General features: G+C 42.8%; 1 protein-coding gene across 2 annotated transcripts in view; it reads right to left on the reverse strand.

Moving 5' to 3' along the window:
* The window catches only part of PUS7 (pseudouridylate synthase 7 (putative)), a 34,596-nt gene that overhangs the window by 5,103 nt on the left and 12,374 nt on the right, over window positions 1-17,119 (reverse strand). For both annotated transcript variants that reach the window (XM_015415069.1, XM_015415070.1), the window contains 7 exons: window positions 13,124-13,235; window positions 11,530-11,607; window positions 8,426-8,554; window positions 6,840-6,965; window positions 5,981-6,042; window positions 5,128-5,288; window positions 2,210-2,336 (listed from right to left, as the gene is read on the reverse strand). In XM_015415069.1, coding sequence (XP_015270555.1) covers window positions 2,210-2,336; window positions 5,128-5,288; window positions 5,981-6,042; window positions 6,840-6,965; window positions 8,426-8,554; window positions 11,530-11,607; window positions 13,124-13,235 — 795 coding nt within the window. The remainder of the gene's footprint in view (window positions 1-2,209; window positions 2,337-5,127; window positions 5,289-5,980; window positions 6,043-6,839; window positions 6,966-8,425; window positions 8,555-11,529; window positions 11,608-13,123; window positions 13,236-17,119) is intronic.

Raw genomic sequence — 17,119 nt, forward strand, 5'->3', positions numbered from 1 at the left:
TGACACTGTCTAACCATCTCATCCTTTGCCGTCCCCGTCTTCTTTGACCTTCAATCTTTCCCAGCATCAGGGTCTTCTCCAGTGAGTGCTCCCTTCTCATTTGGTGGCCAAAGTATTTGAGCTTCAGTTTCATTATCTGGCCTTCCAGGGAACAGTCAGGGGTGATTTCTTTTAGGATTGTCTGATTTGATCTTTTTGCAGTCCAAGGGACTCTCAAGAGTCTTCTCCAGCACCATAGTTCAAAAGAATCTATTCTTCTGCGCTCGGCCTTCCTTATAGTCCAACTCTCGCAGCCATACATGACTACTGGGAATACCATTGCTTGGACCATGCGTATTTTTGTTGGCAGGGTGATGTCTCTACTTTTTATCATGCTGTTTAGGTTCGCCATCGCTTTCCTCCCAAGGAGCAGGCGTCTTTTAATTTCATGGCTGCAGTCACAGTCTGCGGTGATCTGGGATCCCAGGAACGTGAAGTCTGTCACTACTTCCACAGCTTCCCCTTCTATTTGCCAAGGAGTGATGGGGCCAGATGCCATGAACTTAGTTTTTTTGATGTTGAGCTTCAAGCCCACTTTTGCGCTCTCCTCTTTTACTCTGAGCAAGAGGCTCCTTAGGTCCTCTTCACTTTCTGCCATTAGAGTGGTATCGTCTGCATATCTGAGGTTGTTGATCTTTTCCCCAGCAATCTTAATTCCCGCTTGTGATTCATCCAGGCCAGCATTTCGCATGATGTACTCTGCATATATATTAAATAAGCAAGGTGACAATATACATCCTTGTCGTACTCCTTTTCCTATGCTAAACCAATCAGTTGTTCCATATCTGGTTCTAACTGTTGCGTCTTGACCCTTACACAGGTTTCTCAAGAGACATGTGAGGTGGTCTGGTACTCCCATCTCTTTAAGGACCTGCCATAGTTTGTTGTGATCCACACAGTCAAAGGCTTTAGCATAGTCAATGAAGCAGAAGTTTTTCTGGTACTCCCTTGCTTTCTCCATAATCCAGCGAATGTTGGCAATTTGATCTCTAGTTCCGCTACCTCTTCGAAACCCACCACAAAATATCCAGGAATTTCCCAACCTGGAGCTAACAACCCTAGTCAGGACGGCCCCAATGAGTTCCCCACAAAGGCCAAAAGGAGGCCTGGAAAGGGCCTCCTGCCTTTGTCTTTTTACTGCCAGAACCAAGCTTGCTTGCCTAGCAATAGCCACTGGGTGAAAAGTTAGCAGGAGGAGAAAGAGAATGGTTTGACGGCTGGTGGCCCTCATCAGTAGTCAGCCAGCTGCAGAGGGCTAAGCAGAAGAAGCGTTCTTGTCAGGAGAGACAGCCATTTTGGCAGTTTATTCTGACAGGGAAGACTGGCCAGACTGGCAGTGGGCAGGCGAGAGAAGCGGACCCAGCACCCAGCCAATGGCACGCAAGTACTTGAGTGGTAGTTGACGGGTTAATGGCCGATGCAGTGTACAGAACAGCCAATGGGAGAGCTGGAAAGTGTCAATACATTAGGGCTTTTAATATATATCAGATTCTTCTTGACTTCCTGATCAATCTTATCCATGTCATCAAGACTACTTAGAAGTCACATGAATTGTAAAACAATTACTATTCTGGAGGGTTTTTTAATCGGATTGAACCCAGACAACTATTAGCAAAATTGCAGAAGAGATTTGTGGTGCCTTCCTTTTCTTTCCACAGGATCCAGTATGGCCACTCCCCCGCATGCATTCTTTTTTTTTAATCGTCTTTATTAATTTTAATTTAACATACAGTGCTCCCGCATGCATTCTTGAGGGCAGGGGGGTCTTAGGAATGGTGGAAAGCTGCAGTGGGAAGGGGGAAGTGGCCTCCCCCCAAGCCTTGTGTGAACAAAGTAGGAGCTGGCACAAAAGGTGAGGGGGGAGGCAATTTCCACCAGTTTCCCTCTCCCCCTTCCATTTTCAAGAGTCCCATGCCCTTCAAGGGCAGATGGGGTGGCCTCTTTCACAAGCAGCGCTCTGCTCTCAGATGCAGCCCACTGAACTTATATAATGTGAACCTATTTTGAACTTTAGAAGTTATTTTGGATCCATTTGAATTTTTCAGTCAACTCTGCAATAGCAGTTTGCTCTTAAGAGTTTTAACCTAACAAATGGTCAGTAGGCTATACCAAAATGTCTTACAGACTGTCTGCTGCATGCTCCTAATGTGAAACAGTGTTGAAACTTTACCTCCTTTCAGTACAAGATCCCCTGGCACTGCTCTGAGTCCATATTCTTCTATTCTCTTGCTCACCATATTATTCCACACATAACTCTGATAACTATGAATGTACATCAGACGATTATTTCTTGGGATCTGTGTCAAGGGGAATAAAAAGGTTATTCAGCCATGGACCATGGTATCTGAAGAAGTGAGCAATGACTCATGAAGGCTCATACCCTGCTACATATTTTGTTAGTCTTTCAGGTGCTTGCTCTTTTTTTGCTCTTTTCTACAACCATGAACGCTGTATACAAATGGAAGTTATATAGTTACAACTCAGGTAATAGAAAGCATTTGTATGCCAGTCAGATGATTCTTTGGTTATAAGTTATATCTTAATATGAGAAGAACACTTGTTTCCAGGAGAACAAAACACTTGGACTTACTGTGAAGATTTCTTCTCATCAGTGGATTGGAAGGTATCCTTATATGTGTTGTGCCTCCTCCTTGCTCTGTGGGTGGGGCATATGCAATTTTTTTTGCAAAGGCTTCCACTATCCTGAGGAGACACTTGACTCCCCAGTTCGTCTTTCTAAACTTCCAGTGGAGACAGATTGACTTCTGGTGTTACAATCACATAAGAGAGAATTCTCCCTGAAGACCTGTCAGTGGAGATCACTATAAGGCTGAAAAATAGGCAAGAAAAAACCCTAATACTGTCCCTTTCGACTTAGAGAATTCCTTTCCAATTCCTCTTTCACCAACTGGAGTGGGGAAGAATACCTTCCAGTCCACTGATGAGAAGAAACCAGTAAGTCCAAAGTTTCATCCTCCAGCAGTGGAGGAAGGTATCATTATACAGGATATTGAAAAGCTCTATTATCCCACATAGGGAAAAATGAAAGGGGATTCATTAATGAACTACTTTGTTGAGGAGAATTCTGTCAAAAAAAGCCAAAACTGAGGCAAACTTGTTTAGTTAGTAGTGCCTCATCAAGAGAGAAGCTAAAGCACAAGTCACTGTCCTACCTATGCATGTAATGGATACACTGGTGGAGAGCATTGCATATGTAGTGGCCACTCTAGCCAAAAAAAAAAAAAGCAGTAACCTTTGAGGTGAACAGGAGATGCTGACTGTCGTAAGCCAGGGAAATGCATGTGCTGATGCATCTGGATATGTTTTACAATGATGCCATCTTTCCTCTGTTGTTGGGTAAGGAGGTGATCAATAGGAATCCAGAGATATGAAGGCAGTTAACCTCTTAGATAAGTATGAGGAGTTCCTCAGACATCTAACTTATGCTAGACCCGTTCCATAGGATGGCTGGGATCACTACAGATTGAAGACAGAACAAAGAGTTAACAGATGGCAAGAAAGCTGGGTTAGTGCATAAGGTCATCTCTGAGCCAGAGGAAAGACAGCTCTGAAGCCTTCCTTGCTGAAGTTGAGGGCATGAGAAGCTACTTTGAATGCCTGAAGTCTCAATGTAGCAGATCTCAAGGGCTCAAGTGAGGTCTGTGTAGTACTGGCCTCATGGTTTACTGGCCTAGAGGAAGAGCTAAAATGGCTGCTCCTGTGAGTAGTTCTGGGATCCAGGCTCCTCAGAGGAATGGCTGCATCTGTGGACAAGGGAAGGTGGGCAAGGGAAGGTGAAGAAGGGAAATCTGTCCCTCCATCTACGGCATAGCTCTTCCCTCCCTTTTCTTTCTTCATGCCTTTTCCTCCTCAGATCACACTTAACATCCTTCATGCTCAGACATAATGTAGGGACAGAGGGCTGGGTAAGTGAAGCCCTGTTGAAGATGATGGTGGGGAGGAAAAAGGAGAGCCCCGCTTGCCTTGGGAGTCCCTTCCTGCAGCTAAGGAAGGTGGTCAGGAGTGCCTTTCACCATTAGTACTTGCCAGGGCCCCCAGGCCTTGTGTAGTTGATGGGGTGAAAGACCTGAGCTCAGATGAGCCGTAGATATCTCTGTTGACTGGCCTGTCCACCTGGCACTTCAGAGCAGGAAGGGGGCTGCTGTTTGCTCTCCACCCCTGCTGGTGCTTTGGCAGGGCAAAAAGCAGCAACAGCAGCAGCAGTACTTTTGTTGTGGTCGGAAGAAACCTGGCACTTCAGAGCAGGAAGGGGGCTGCTGTTTGCTCTCCACCCCTGCTGGTGCTTTGGCAGGGCAAAAAGCAGCAACAGCAGCAGCAGTACTTTTGTTGTCGTCGGAAGAGCTGTAGGTGGCTCCATCGATAGGCCCATCTAGTGTTAGTACTTTGGAGTGGGAGCAGGCTGGCTGTCCGCTCTCTGTCCTTGCCAGTGCTTTGGCAGGGGAGAGCAGCAGCTGAAGAACAGGCACTGTTGTTGCAGAGGCTAGTGCTGGAGCAGCCAAACTGCTGCTGCCTTGGGGCACTGTTCCATCCGGGACAGAATCATATACTCTTTCTCTGCTGCCGCTGCACATTTATGGAGAGGCTGGTGATTTTTAAAGATACTTTTGCCTGCATTTTTAATAAGTGAGGTGGGAGAGCTGTGGAAGCTCATCTGTCCACAGAGTGGGCAGGGCATGGACTGGGAAGTTGAGCACCTCCCACAGGATAGTGGGAAGCTTTGCAAAAAAATGTACATATGCTGTGCACACGAAGCAAGGAGGAGGCACAACCCGTACCAGGATATCTTCCTCCGTGGATGGAGAAGAACTTCTTCTCACAATTCAGAACTTTGTATTCTCCTGTGTTTATGTATCTCATAAACATTTCATTTAGCTTTCCGTACCAGAACTATCAAACCTTTATTTAAAAGGCTATTTAAAATACTAAGAGGAGGGAAAATGGACATCTCATGGCAAAACATTCTGGTGGGTTGCTTTCTGTTGTATCTAAATTTGACTTCAACCACCAAGTTGTTTTCCAGATACGTTCAAAGGTGTCTCTCAGATGATCACCACAAGCCACACTCACTATGCCAAAGGCAGAGATGATATTCTTCAGTCCGTACTTGGAAAGTCCCCGTAGCAACTGGCCTTCCACACATCTTTTCACTGGCAGTTTTCTGAGGGCAGCAGCTGGGTCCTTCGTTTTTGCCCACTCTTCTCGGCACTTAACCAAGTATCCCTTTTCAGCTGCAATGACAATTTGAAGTTTAACATTTTTACCTTGCACAAATGTTTGTGGTTTTAAAACATTACATCAGAAACGCCCAGGCATAAGACAATGATAAGCATTACAATATTACATGATATGCTGAAGCTTCATTTCAGAACTTTGCTACACTTGAATTAATCTTTTGAAACATGGCAAATGTGCTGTATATCTCAATCCACTTAGCTTAGTTTAGTTTCAGCCTCTTTTCATGTATGCTTTGCACAATAAACTCAGGTACCAGGTTTACTGCAAAGACAGTCGGTTGTCTGAGGGTTCCATAAACCTGTGAGTTTATCCTTAGACCCCATTTCTTCTTCAGCTGGCTTGGAGGGAGGAAATTTATTTAACAACTCAAATTCTCACCTTTTTAATATGAATCCCCCACCACATTTGCTATCATACCTTAAAGTTTTAGGATAGGGCAGATCTTAATTTTAACAGAGTTGCATCCAATTATACTAATTATTTTACTTAACTTTAGGGGACTAAAGCCTTTTAAGTTATTTGTGGATAACATGTTGAAATTCGATTGGAATCACATATATCACTGATTTCAAAAACAAAAAACAAGCACGCAACTACAACATACTTTAAAGTGCTCCTATTAACTCGTTACCACATGCTTCCCTATATAGTACTCAATGAAATCTATGTATGATTTAATGCTTGCCTCCAGGACGTGGCTTTAGTATTAAATCCATTACTTCATTCCAATTATTCTGCAGAATGGCTCTGAAATTTAAAAACAAACCAACAATTATTAATATTCTGAAGTAAAAGAAAAATATCTATAGGCACAATATTTTAAATAAGGCCTCCCCAAAGAGTATATATGTGTGTAAAATAAAATTTTAATCTCTATATACCATTCTTAGTGTATAAGGTTTTGTATTTCATTCTCCTTATCCAATCTCTTCTATAACAATATCCAAGCTATTATTTCTACCACAGGCAAGAATTTAAGGCAGAGAAATAGAGGCATCTACAGGTGCAAGGAGAAAGGCAATTTTTACCAGTCTTCCTTCCCACGGTTGTCCTCCAATTCTCCGCCTCCCAGTTATTCCTGGGGGACCCCCCATCCTCCAGAAGTAGTATTGGGGGTGTTTAGGATTGCCAGTAAAGGGGGGGGGGAAATAGGTGAAAAATGCTTTCCCCTGTACCCATGAAAATCTAGGTGGGATCCAACCCAGGGACTTGTTCAAGATCATCTAGCAAGATAATTATGTCTCTGGACAGGATGTACAGAAACATATGCAGAGTTCCTCTTATAGGTCTTTCCCATTTCCCCTTTCCAACATCACCCCTCAGTGCCTCCTGAAAAGACACTCCTCAATGCAAAAGGCCCATGGAAATGGCAGCAGAAACACCACAATAGTTTGCAGATGGGAAGGGGAAATTAATTAATCACAGGCTCCTCTGTGCTCACACAAGGGAGTTTGGATCTGCCCACATCCTGCTCAAGTTCAAAGTTCTCTTTCATTGGCTTCTGAGTGCTCACATCTCTCACAGGCAAAATAAAAGCAGCTCACCTTCCAACCTGGTACGTAGGGACAGCCGTCGTTCCAAATCTTTGCATTCCATAGTAGTTAATGAATCCAATCTCCCGGAGAGAGAGCATGGCTTGTCGAACTTGATCTTCTGTTCCAGTTATATTTCTGGCAAGTCAACATTTTAGGGGAAAGTAAACATACATGTTTTAGAAGGGTCAAAAGTGATCAATAATTACAACACAGGATGCAGATAAGAATCTGGAAGATCAAGGCTTGAAGAATATTTCTCTCTTCCACAACCCCATTCCCCACTTTGTAAAAAATTTAGCCTGATGAAAGAAAAGGCTTGTGTGCTCTTGTGTTGTTTTGCTCGGTCCCAATAACATAATATTACATGGCTTTCATTTCTTAGATTTTATATCCGACTTGCAGTCCTTGCACACTTGGGTGTGATCCATGTTCCAGGTCAATGGCATTTACTTTATGATGGAGAAAAAAATGCATAGGCCACACAGTCAGAGAAAAGGGTTGAAAAGACACCCCCCCAATGCTCCAGCCCTTTCACTGGCAAAAGGGTGGGAGGAAAACTCAAATCTCCTCTCCTGTTGTAGCACCAAACAAACAATTTTCCCCCTTGATGTGCATCTGACTGAGTCCAGTTGTGAGTCCGCCACATATCAGGTGTATTTTGCAGCTTGCCCCTTAATGCAATCTCTGTCAGCTCCAAGAAGCAAAGTACCAACTTATGCGCCTTCCAAGTCAGCATTTTGGTAAGTGGGAAAATTTGCTTGTGTCAAGGAAATCGGAGGATAGACCAGTTGTTGGAGAAGACACCATCATTTCCATGACATCTTTCTCTGGCATCTGAGATTTCTCTAGACTTTTCCTACACATTTTATGCCCCTACCCCCAAGTGAGGGACTCTTTCTTTATAGGCAATCCATCCTAAGATTCTCACTATACCAAATTCTGTGTTTCCAAATTTTGCCCTAACTGTGGGCTTCAGCCACACTAGAGAAAGCTGCTGGGAAAATCCAGGAAAAATGATTAAAATAATGGATTTTGCCAGAATATTGCAAAGTTTAACATTAGTTTAACAAGCTCATTTCTAACACAATGCATTGTTTGTACATTCCTTTCCCTCTGCAGGCTCTGATTTGCAACTCTACTTTAATGCAAGCCATACTTTGACATTACACCCAAGCTGGTGAACTATGGTTTACACTTGTATGCCAAACAAGAATTGCAAGCCACCTAACCGAATCACAGTGTGCAAGGGGAAGATGACACACACAATGTTCACACATGACTAAACCATCCCATAGAGTATATTCAAGTCAACAATACTGGTAATATTAAGGGTCACTTGAGAAATGTGGATCATGCTGCCAGACAAGTTACAACTTGGCTAAGGAAGAGGAAAGAAACTTGAATTTTGATTTTGTTGATCATTCATTGTAATAGTTTGGCCCTCTCTTACATGAACCCATTTCCTGTCGCTGTTTTAGAAAACACACTGAACACCAGTTCATGCTGGATTAGCTTGTCTTTTGCAGCCAACACATTTCTTACAAAAAGAACCAACCAATCTGCATCATGACAGTTTTGGAATACAGAATTTTTACCTAAGAACCACTGTGAAATGGTTGCCTTGCAGTTCTCCCAACTTCAGCGGATGGTTCTTGTAACTGAAATTTCCAAGCTTGAAATTCATCAGGCATTTATTTAAATGAGCCAGTCTTTGTGCTGTGATTCTGTGTGTGTGGGGGGGGAGATTTCACAAGAAATTGAGTCATTACACAGGGAACCAATTGGCTAGAGTTATGATGTCTGAAGACAGCCATGCCTGCACTCACCACACTCTCATTTATGTTCTTTTCTGGAAAAATCAATCAACAGCTGCCAATTAACCAGTGTCTTTTTTATTTTCAGCCAATTGATCCTTTGAATGTGATAACTAAACAAAGACCAAAGAGACTAGTAATAAGTTATTATCTTCATTTATAGTCCACCTTTCTCACTGGAATCCAAGGTGGATTACAAATGGGATAAATAAATGTTTCAGCTGATTGGTAACTAGAGACGGGCATGAACCAGCTGATGAACTAAAATTCATCATGAATTTTGGGCAGTGTGGTTTGTGAAGCAATGTTCACAAATGTAAAAACTGCCACAAAGTTTTATGAATTTTGATACAATTTGTGGTGGTTCATGGAAAACAGAAAGCTCAGCTCAGCTGTTTGGTTTCAATGGCTGGGAGCCATTTAAATCACTGCTTCCTGTTCACCATGAAAAGCCATGAGGAGCAGAAAACAGGAGTTTAAATGGCTCCAAGCGGCTCAACTTTTTAAAGGGGTTTTCTTGGGCAGCACTGGTTGCCCAAGAAAGCCCTTTAAACAGCTGAGCGGAACCAAGTAGGCTGCCCCTGTGGCTCAACTGATGGGAAACAGCTGAATCGTGGGGGCAGTCTGCCCCCGTGTCTCAGCTGTTTAAAGGGGCTTTCTTGGGCAGCTAGTCCCAGGGGCTCGCTCCAAAGAAAGCCCCTTTAAACAGCTGAGCCAGGTTGAGCACTTAGCTGTTTAAAGGGGCCTTCTTGGGCAGCTAGCCCCAACTGCTCCATGGGGCTCAGCTGTTTAAAGGGTTTTCTTGGGCAACCCCTGGGGGTAGCTGCCCAAGAAAGCCCCTTTAAACAGCTGAGCCGAGGGAGCAGGCTGCCCCCACCACTCAGCTTTTTCAGTCATGAACGTCACAAACCCAGTTCAGTTCGTATGCGAGCCAAATGGGTTCACGAACCGAACTGCATTTTTGCAGATTGTTCCCATCCCTATTGGTAACAACAGCCGATCAGTGAGTGGATTATAAAATACGATAACATACTTTATGATATGATAACATTTGAATCTAACAGCTAAGATTTCTAGAAAGACAAAATTATGCAGCTGGACTGAGATTATAGAACAGGTTGAGAAAACAGAATGCACACGAACATATCTGTTGAAGGCAACAAGGCAGCAAGTGTAGGAAGAACTTTAACCCTAATAAAAGTCACCCCCTGAGAGGATCCATCACACCACAGCTTTGCTCCTTCTACAAGAATACCCTCTTGAACAATTTTGTTTTGCACACTTTGCTCTACATGAAAGGGGAGAAGGCTTCCTCTTCTCCTCATTAGAAAAGATAGAAGAAAAAAGATGTCAATCTTGTTTTACATCCAACTTGGATGGGACCACATTGAAAGTCACCAGTGAACACTGCCCCAAAAGCACCCAAAGTTTACATGCAGAGTATTCCAATACTAAGCATGAATGCCTTGCACAGCGTAATATGGGAATACTCCTAAAAGAGACGATCTCTTACCCACATATCAGTGCTGATTTACACTTTTGAACTGGGGTGCAAATACATTTGAGGTTTACAAAGCAAAATACCTGCAAGGCACCATCAGTACCAAGTGGCATGTTTAGGTTTAAATGGCCAGGCTTCCCCAATAAAAACACAGAAGCAGGAGACTGATTGTAAGGGATGGGGGCTGAACAAGCCTATAATTTGCTAAGCCCCGATGATTGGAAGGGGGCCAGGAGTTTGACAGGATCCATCCTTGGAGAAGGAAGGTAACTGGTGGGGGTAATTGCCGGCTACTGTAGAGCTCGGTTATCTCAAGGGAATGGCAGTAGCCCATCTGGGTAGAGGGTGATTAACTTTCCAGGAAGTACCAGAGTATCCGGGATGTGGAGTTGATAAGCTGCCTCCGGAGATGGGACTGTTTTCTGTTCTCTGGTGACTTTACTACGGAACTGTCTATGAGGACTTATCATGTAAGAAGTTGCAGCTTCCCTTTTAAGAATTGCTAATTTACCTTCGCATTCAAATGTTTTACTGCCAACTGCTCCTAGGTTGGATGATTTCTGCACTGCATACATCCTGAGTGTTTGAATGTTTTTTACTCAATTAAATGAAACAAGCTTTTTAAATATATTTGCTGTGTGCCGAGAGTTTCCTGTCTGCTGGCTAGCTGCAAACTTATCTACTGAAGCGAACCCCAAGGTCACTTGGACCTGACACTGATCCTTTCCCACTCTTTGCTTCTATATGTGCAAACACTCAAATGCACATGCATTACTTTCAATGGATGGCACCTTTGTGTGTATATACTTTGGTTAGGAAAAAAACAAAACACCAAACTGTCTCTGAAACTATAAAGAGCTTCAAGACAGGTTGGATGTGCTCAGTCATAACATCAAACCATGATTTGCCTCTATGTGAATGAGCCCCTGCACTCATATGGTGTGGCGTGGTGTCTGAGCCCCACCTGTTCTATATAATGTGCATGTAGCTCAGCAATCACGCATAACTGGTTTACCAAAACTAGAAACTATTATGGAAGTTGTGTTTTGAGCCAGGAAACCCAGCAGCTGGTTCATGATGTCCCTAAAACTCATGGCCCCGGTGGACGATACTGAAGCATTGGGATTTTGACTCTTAATTCCTGATTTGAGACAAAAGGAGAATTATGGGATGCTTGGGTTAAATAAATGTGCAAGACTTACTGAATTCCACACTACTTTTCAGTGTGGAATTGGTTTTTCCCCAAATAAACCCGCAAACTGTAAAATAAAGACCATACCATGTAAAGGAACAAAGAATTGGATCTTGCAGGTACTTGAGCTTGCAAAGTTAAGTACTTTGCCAGGGTGTTCAGTTACCCAAGCATCTTCCTGTTTTTACTCACCTAAGAACAGCAATTTCTTGAACAGTAATAGCCCGTTTGTCTTTGGTCCCCATGTAGGAAAATATATTTGGCTTAACTCTTTAAAAAGAAAAAGAAAAAATTAGCACTAACAAAACAGCAGCTTTCTTTTAAAATAGACAGGATACACATTTTCAGTACACAGAGAAAGAGGCGTGACTATTATGTTAAATAAAATCTAGTTAAATGGTACAGTGCAGAAGAGACCGGATTCAGGGCCAGAATTTTTTGTAGTATAACTTGGGACTCCTTGCAAAAATGCAACAGACTTTTAGATCCAGGGTCTGCAACCTATGGATGTAGACCCAAATGTAGCTCTTTCTAACAGAAAATGAAGTTTAAGGTATATGGGAAGGATGCTAGAATAACCAGGATGTGAAGGGAATGGCTGGCAATGTTTTCAGTGGGACTGAAGGACATCTTAGAGATGATTTACTAAAAAAAAAAAGGACTGATGGAAGTGAACAGTTGCCAGTAATCCATGAGCGAGCCATGAACAGATTCATCATCATAATTTATTAAATCCACGATCAGCTAATCAGAGAAGACAACCACGTATGCTACACATAAGATACATAAAAGTGGTGTTCTTTGCAATTCAAACAATTAATGATAATAATTAAAATACTAGACCAGCTGCTTCCTTAATGAACATGCCAGTCTGCAAAATCTTGCTACCTTGAAGGTAGTCTCATTAAACCAATCAGCAGAAAGAAGAGAAAAATAAAAATCAATGGGCCTATCTAAATATTTGGATGTAATTGGGGTGATATACATACTCTGAATGTCCTTGTAACATGGACAATATAAAAGGACATGTTTGATTGTTTCTATCATACCAGACCGACAAGGACAGAGCCATTGTGCATATGGGGTATGCACAAGAAGGGCAGACAGGAGAACATTAAAACAGGCCAAAGTAAAAGCTCTACAGTATTTGGGGAATTCTAATTTATGGAGGTAGTTTGGTGGAGTAAAATTTTGGACACTGTTCCCCACAGGCAGAACCAGAGAAGCCTATAATCTGTCAATTTGAAGGGCTGAATCCCATATTCTCTGTTTAGTTAATCCTCTGGCTTCCAAGTACCTAAGATTCAGTAAGGCTGGGCGGGAGAAACTTTATAGTTATAATTTGTCCTCTACTGCTCTCCCCCCCTCCCCCAAGTGAGATTCATCTGAGAGGATTAATGAAGTTAAGGGGGGGGGGGGAGATTTAACTTGAACCGAAACCCTATAGCTTGAAGCCAGCCACAAGCTTTGAGTGGAACCAACCCTGCTTCACCATGCACAGATTTATGCCACTGCACTTAAACAATCACACCATGTATAGTGAAAAATACAATATTTTAATAAAGAAATAAATTTACAAATACTTAGTTTCAAAAGTATTTCAAAGATGGCCAGTAATAGTAGCCATGCTATAATGTGATCCAAATTGCCTCAACAGCAGACTATCAGTGCCAGCTTAAACATAGTACAGACTTCTCCATCTACTGCAGTCACTGGCTTTAGAAGGGTATAACTATTCCTAGGATTGCAGTGTACATCAACCAACTGCTTTTTATTTTAAAAGTACCTTAAAAATTTTGAAAGCACGTTGATGGCATCCATAGTATCCTTGTTTTCTTTGTATAAAACGAAGTGGCAGTAACTTCCCCTAGATTTTGGCCAAGAATGTTTTCTTGGATCTTTAAAGATAAAACATTAAAATGTGCAATGTGTTAAAAGTAAGAACAAGTTCGCAGTCTTCCACATAAGTATCTATTGTAAACCACAGTTCGTACACTTGTCACTGCATTCTCCACTCTGGGGGGGAGATCTCAGAAGTCATACTGGAAAGCTAGAAGCTTGCTAGAAAATTCTTCATAGTCCTGCTGTACCACAACACAACTTATTCACCTTCAACAATTGCTAATAGGCAAAAGAAAAAACACAAACAGAGCCCTGTCACCACCATCAGAAAATAATAAAAATCATCATGGTCTCTCCTAGTCCCCAGTGACGTCAGGGAGGAAACGTCTTACCGATTTAAAATGATCATTTGCTTCATTTACACTCCACCTTCCTCCCCAATGGGGCCCAAAGTGGCTGACTTCATCCTCCACCGTTTTATTCTCACAACAACCCTGTCAGGTAGGTCAGGCTGAGAGTATGAGACTGGCCCAAGGTCACCCAACAAGTGTCCAGTACACAGCAGATATTTGAACTTGGGTCACCAAGGTGCCAGTCTGACCCTCTAACCACTATAACACACCTGCTCTAGAACACCTTAAGAGTAAGTCCATACAACATATAATTCATGTAACGACTGCACTTCCCAGGCTAGACTCCCCAGATCTATTCTGCTACTGCAGATGCTTTTTTTCTAGCAGTTTCCCTCTGCTAGTAAAATGGAGGATTTCTGGCATCTTATCCACTGATATTTACTGCATTTCTTGCCAGCTTGGTACAGTGACCAAAGTGTTGGACATTGATGGGGAAAGCCATGCTGAAAACCCCACTGAAGTTCACTAGCACTGCAATCCTATGCACACTTACTCCAGTGTAAAACCACTGGTTTAAATTAATTTAGACTGGAGTAACTGGGCACAGGATTGCACTGTGGGTGACTTGGAACGCTGTCTCTTCCCAACCAAAGTAAATGTCCCAAAACAGAAGCCCAGCTAGAGTGGTGATAAGGGAGCAACAGTTATTATTCATGCTCTCCTTACATGCTTTGCTTCATCTGTATACTTAAACTATGGGTAAAGGTTGGTCACTACAGTACGCAGAACCCACTGTGAAAGCAGGTTTGCACGCCATGGTTTCACATTAACCACGGTTAACAGTGCAATCCTAAGCAGAGTTACACCCTGCTAAATCCATTACGGTTATTGGGCTCAGAAGAGTGCAACTCTGCTCAGGATGGCACTGTGTTGCATCTGCTCTAAGCAGCTTCATTCAGAACATGTGAAATTATCTTTACCCGGCTTTGAACTCTGTTTTCTGCTGATCTAGGTGTACATCTTGTACAGAGAACAATGTTAGGAGTTTTACAATTAGGAAAAATGGTCCTTGGCTATAATCCACAAACAATTCAGAGCTGGAGAATTTGGATTAATCCCAAGGACTTCGGCTATTTCATGAAAGAAACTAAGAATTTCACACTTCCAGGAATCTTAAGAGGTAATCTGTCTTTATTGTGAAATGATCATAATTAGAGATCAATATGAAACTTGATTCCCTATCACAGCTTAGTTTATGTTATACCTGCATTCCTATGCAGTTACTTAGACGTATGCTTCATTGAGCACATTAGAATTTACATCTGAGTAAACAGATAGGGTGTGTACTTCCTGTTAGTTTCTCCAACTTCTTCACTATTTAGTTGGTTTGAATTATTGTCCATTGGACAGGCATTTCATTTTCTCCAAACATGAAATGCCAACATCGCTTACCTGTTGAAGTTCTGACCTCTGATCACATGCATAGGGTAAAGAGCATAAGAGAGCAATGTTTATTTGTTTTGTTCTTGAGCTGCCAAAGTGCTTCAGATGGAAGCATGCACATTTATTGGTTAGATGACATACTTTATGTCAATACATATCTAGGGCATTCCACAGTTAATGGAGTGGCTGACATCTCTTTCAGGAAGCTATGTGATGGAATCATGCAGAGGACAATGTGGAAAAAATGGCAGGTTTCAGCTACAGATGTAAAAGACTACATTGAGAACTGTGATGCAGAGACCCGAGAAAAAAACATGGGTAGAATTGTTCAGGTGTTCAGAACAGAATCAAGTTATAAGGCCAGTTCAAACCTGGGAGCCTAACTAACTGGGGGGTTCAAGGGCAGTGGCAGACAGCCTGCTGCATGCCATCCCCCACCCAGCCCTGGTCACAGTACAAAACAAACCAATCCTGCAAATACTTACATATTACGAGGAATGCAGATCATATGCATTGAACAGCTTTATCACTCAAATGAATTTTTGATATCTCTCTTAAAAATGCAGACATTCTGAAAGACCCTTGCCATGAAGTTTTATACCATTCTATGAAGCTGTTCATATTCCTACCTTAGCAATTTAGAAAAGTCATCTGATAACCCAACACAGGCATTTTTCTAAATTAGCCGAGCAGGAAAAGATGGAGAGCATGGGCTGTCTGACTATTTCTTTTGGATCCGCTAAACATGCATGCTCCATGCACAATGCATGCAAATGTGGACCATCTTTATATATTCAATGCAATCACATACACACAATTATGTTTTTCAATCATTTTTGACACATTAACATGAATAAACAATAGATAGCTGCAGTTCAAAACAGGTTTCCAGGTTTCTCTGTTTGTTTTAAGCTTGGCAAGGTAGCAGGACATTGCTGCTCTGAGCAATATTTCAAGGCCATTAGACCAACCAAGTCAGGATTCCCCATAGTTTCTACCCAGCAATTCAGTCTGCAGACTTTGGTCAGCAATGATGCTAATCTCCAGCTGGGGAAAGCATCACAAGAGAAGTGAGGACTTTGCTTCTGGTCAGTGGCAACGCTGGCCTAAACGAAGAAGCTGTAGTTCATGCTTCAAGCCCAACCCTTCCGTGCAACTGAACTCAGCTAGATGGAAAGAGGGAAGCTATGACCTCTGTGATGAACAGTGAAAAGGTCAGACCAGAAAGTATCTTGACTGAATAAAATCCAGTACCATTTACAGAGAGATAATATGCAAAACTGGGGGAGGAAGGAAATCCTCTCCTCTCTAACAAGGTACCAGAGCTATTTATATGTGAAAATGTGGTCACTCGAGCACGCCGCCTGGTGGTGGAAACTGCTATCAACTCGCAGCTGATTTATGGTGACACTGTAGGATTTTCAAGGCAAGAGAGGAACAGAGGTGGTTTGTCATTGCCTGCCTCTGTGTAGCAAACCCAGACTTCCTTGGTGCCCCACTCCATCCAAGTACTAACCAAGGCTGACCCTGCTCGGCTTGAAGATCTGGCTAGCCTGGAGGGCGGAACTGTGGCGCAGCAAAGCAAAAGATTTCACAGGGGCTCCTGAGAATCGCCTACTCTCAATGCTTTTCAGGGGATAATCGGGGCCTCCCGATATCCCACCGGCACTTCTGGAGGAAGAGCCAATTGCAGAGGACTTGATCCGAGCCCCCCCGCGATGAGCAGATTGAGGCTCGGGATTGTCCTAAAGCCGAAGCACCGAGTTGCGCAGTCATTACGAGTCATGGCTGCCAAGCTGTGAACACTCCTTAGAAGAGAGCTTTGAACCTCGCCATAACATCGGTGAAGAACAGATTGATAAGTTTGGTGTAGTGGGTTCGATTCCCCACTCCTCCACCTGCACCTGCTGAATAACCTTGGACAAGCCATAGTTCTGGCACAGCTGTTCTTGAAAAAGAGCAGTTTCTGTCAGAGCTCTCTCAGCCCCACCTACCTCACAGGGTGTCTGTTGTGGGAAGGGGAAGGAAAAGGGGTTTGTAAGCTGCTCTGAGACTCCTTGGGTAGTGAAGGGTGGGGTATAAATCCAATCTCTTCTTCTTCTTCTAAGTGAGTACTTGGCCTTGCAACTTCTAAGCTTTAAAAA

This window comes from Gekko japonicus, unplaced genomic scaffold (genome assembly GCF_001447785.1).
Source record: "Gekko japonicus isolate JY-2015 unplaced genomic scaffold, Gekko_japonicus_V1.1 scaffold5, whole genome shotgun sequence".
NCBI lineage: Eukaryota > Metazoa > Chordata > Lepidosauria > Squamata > Gekkonidae > Gekko > Gekko japonicus.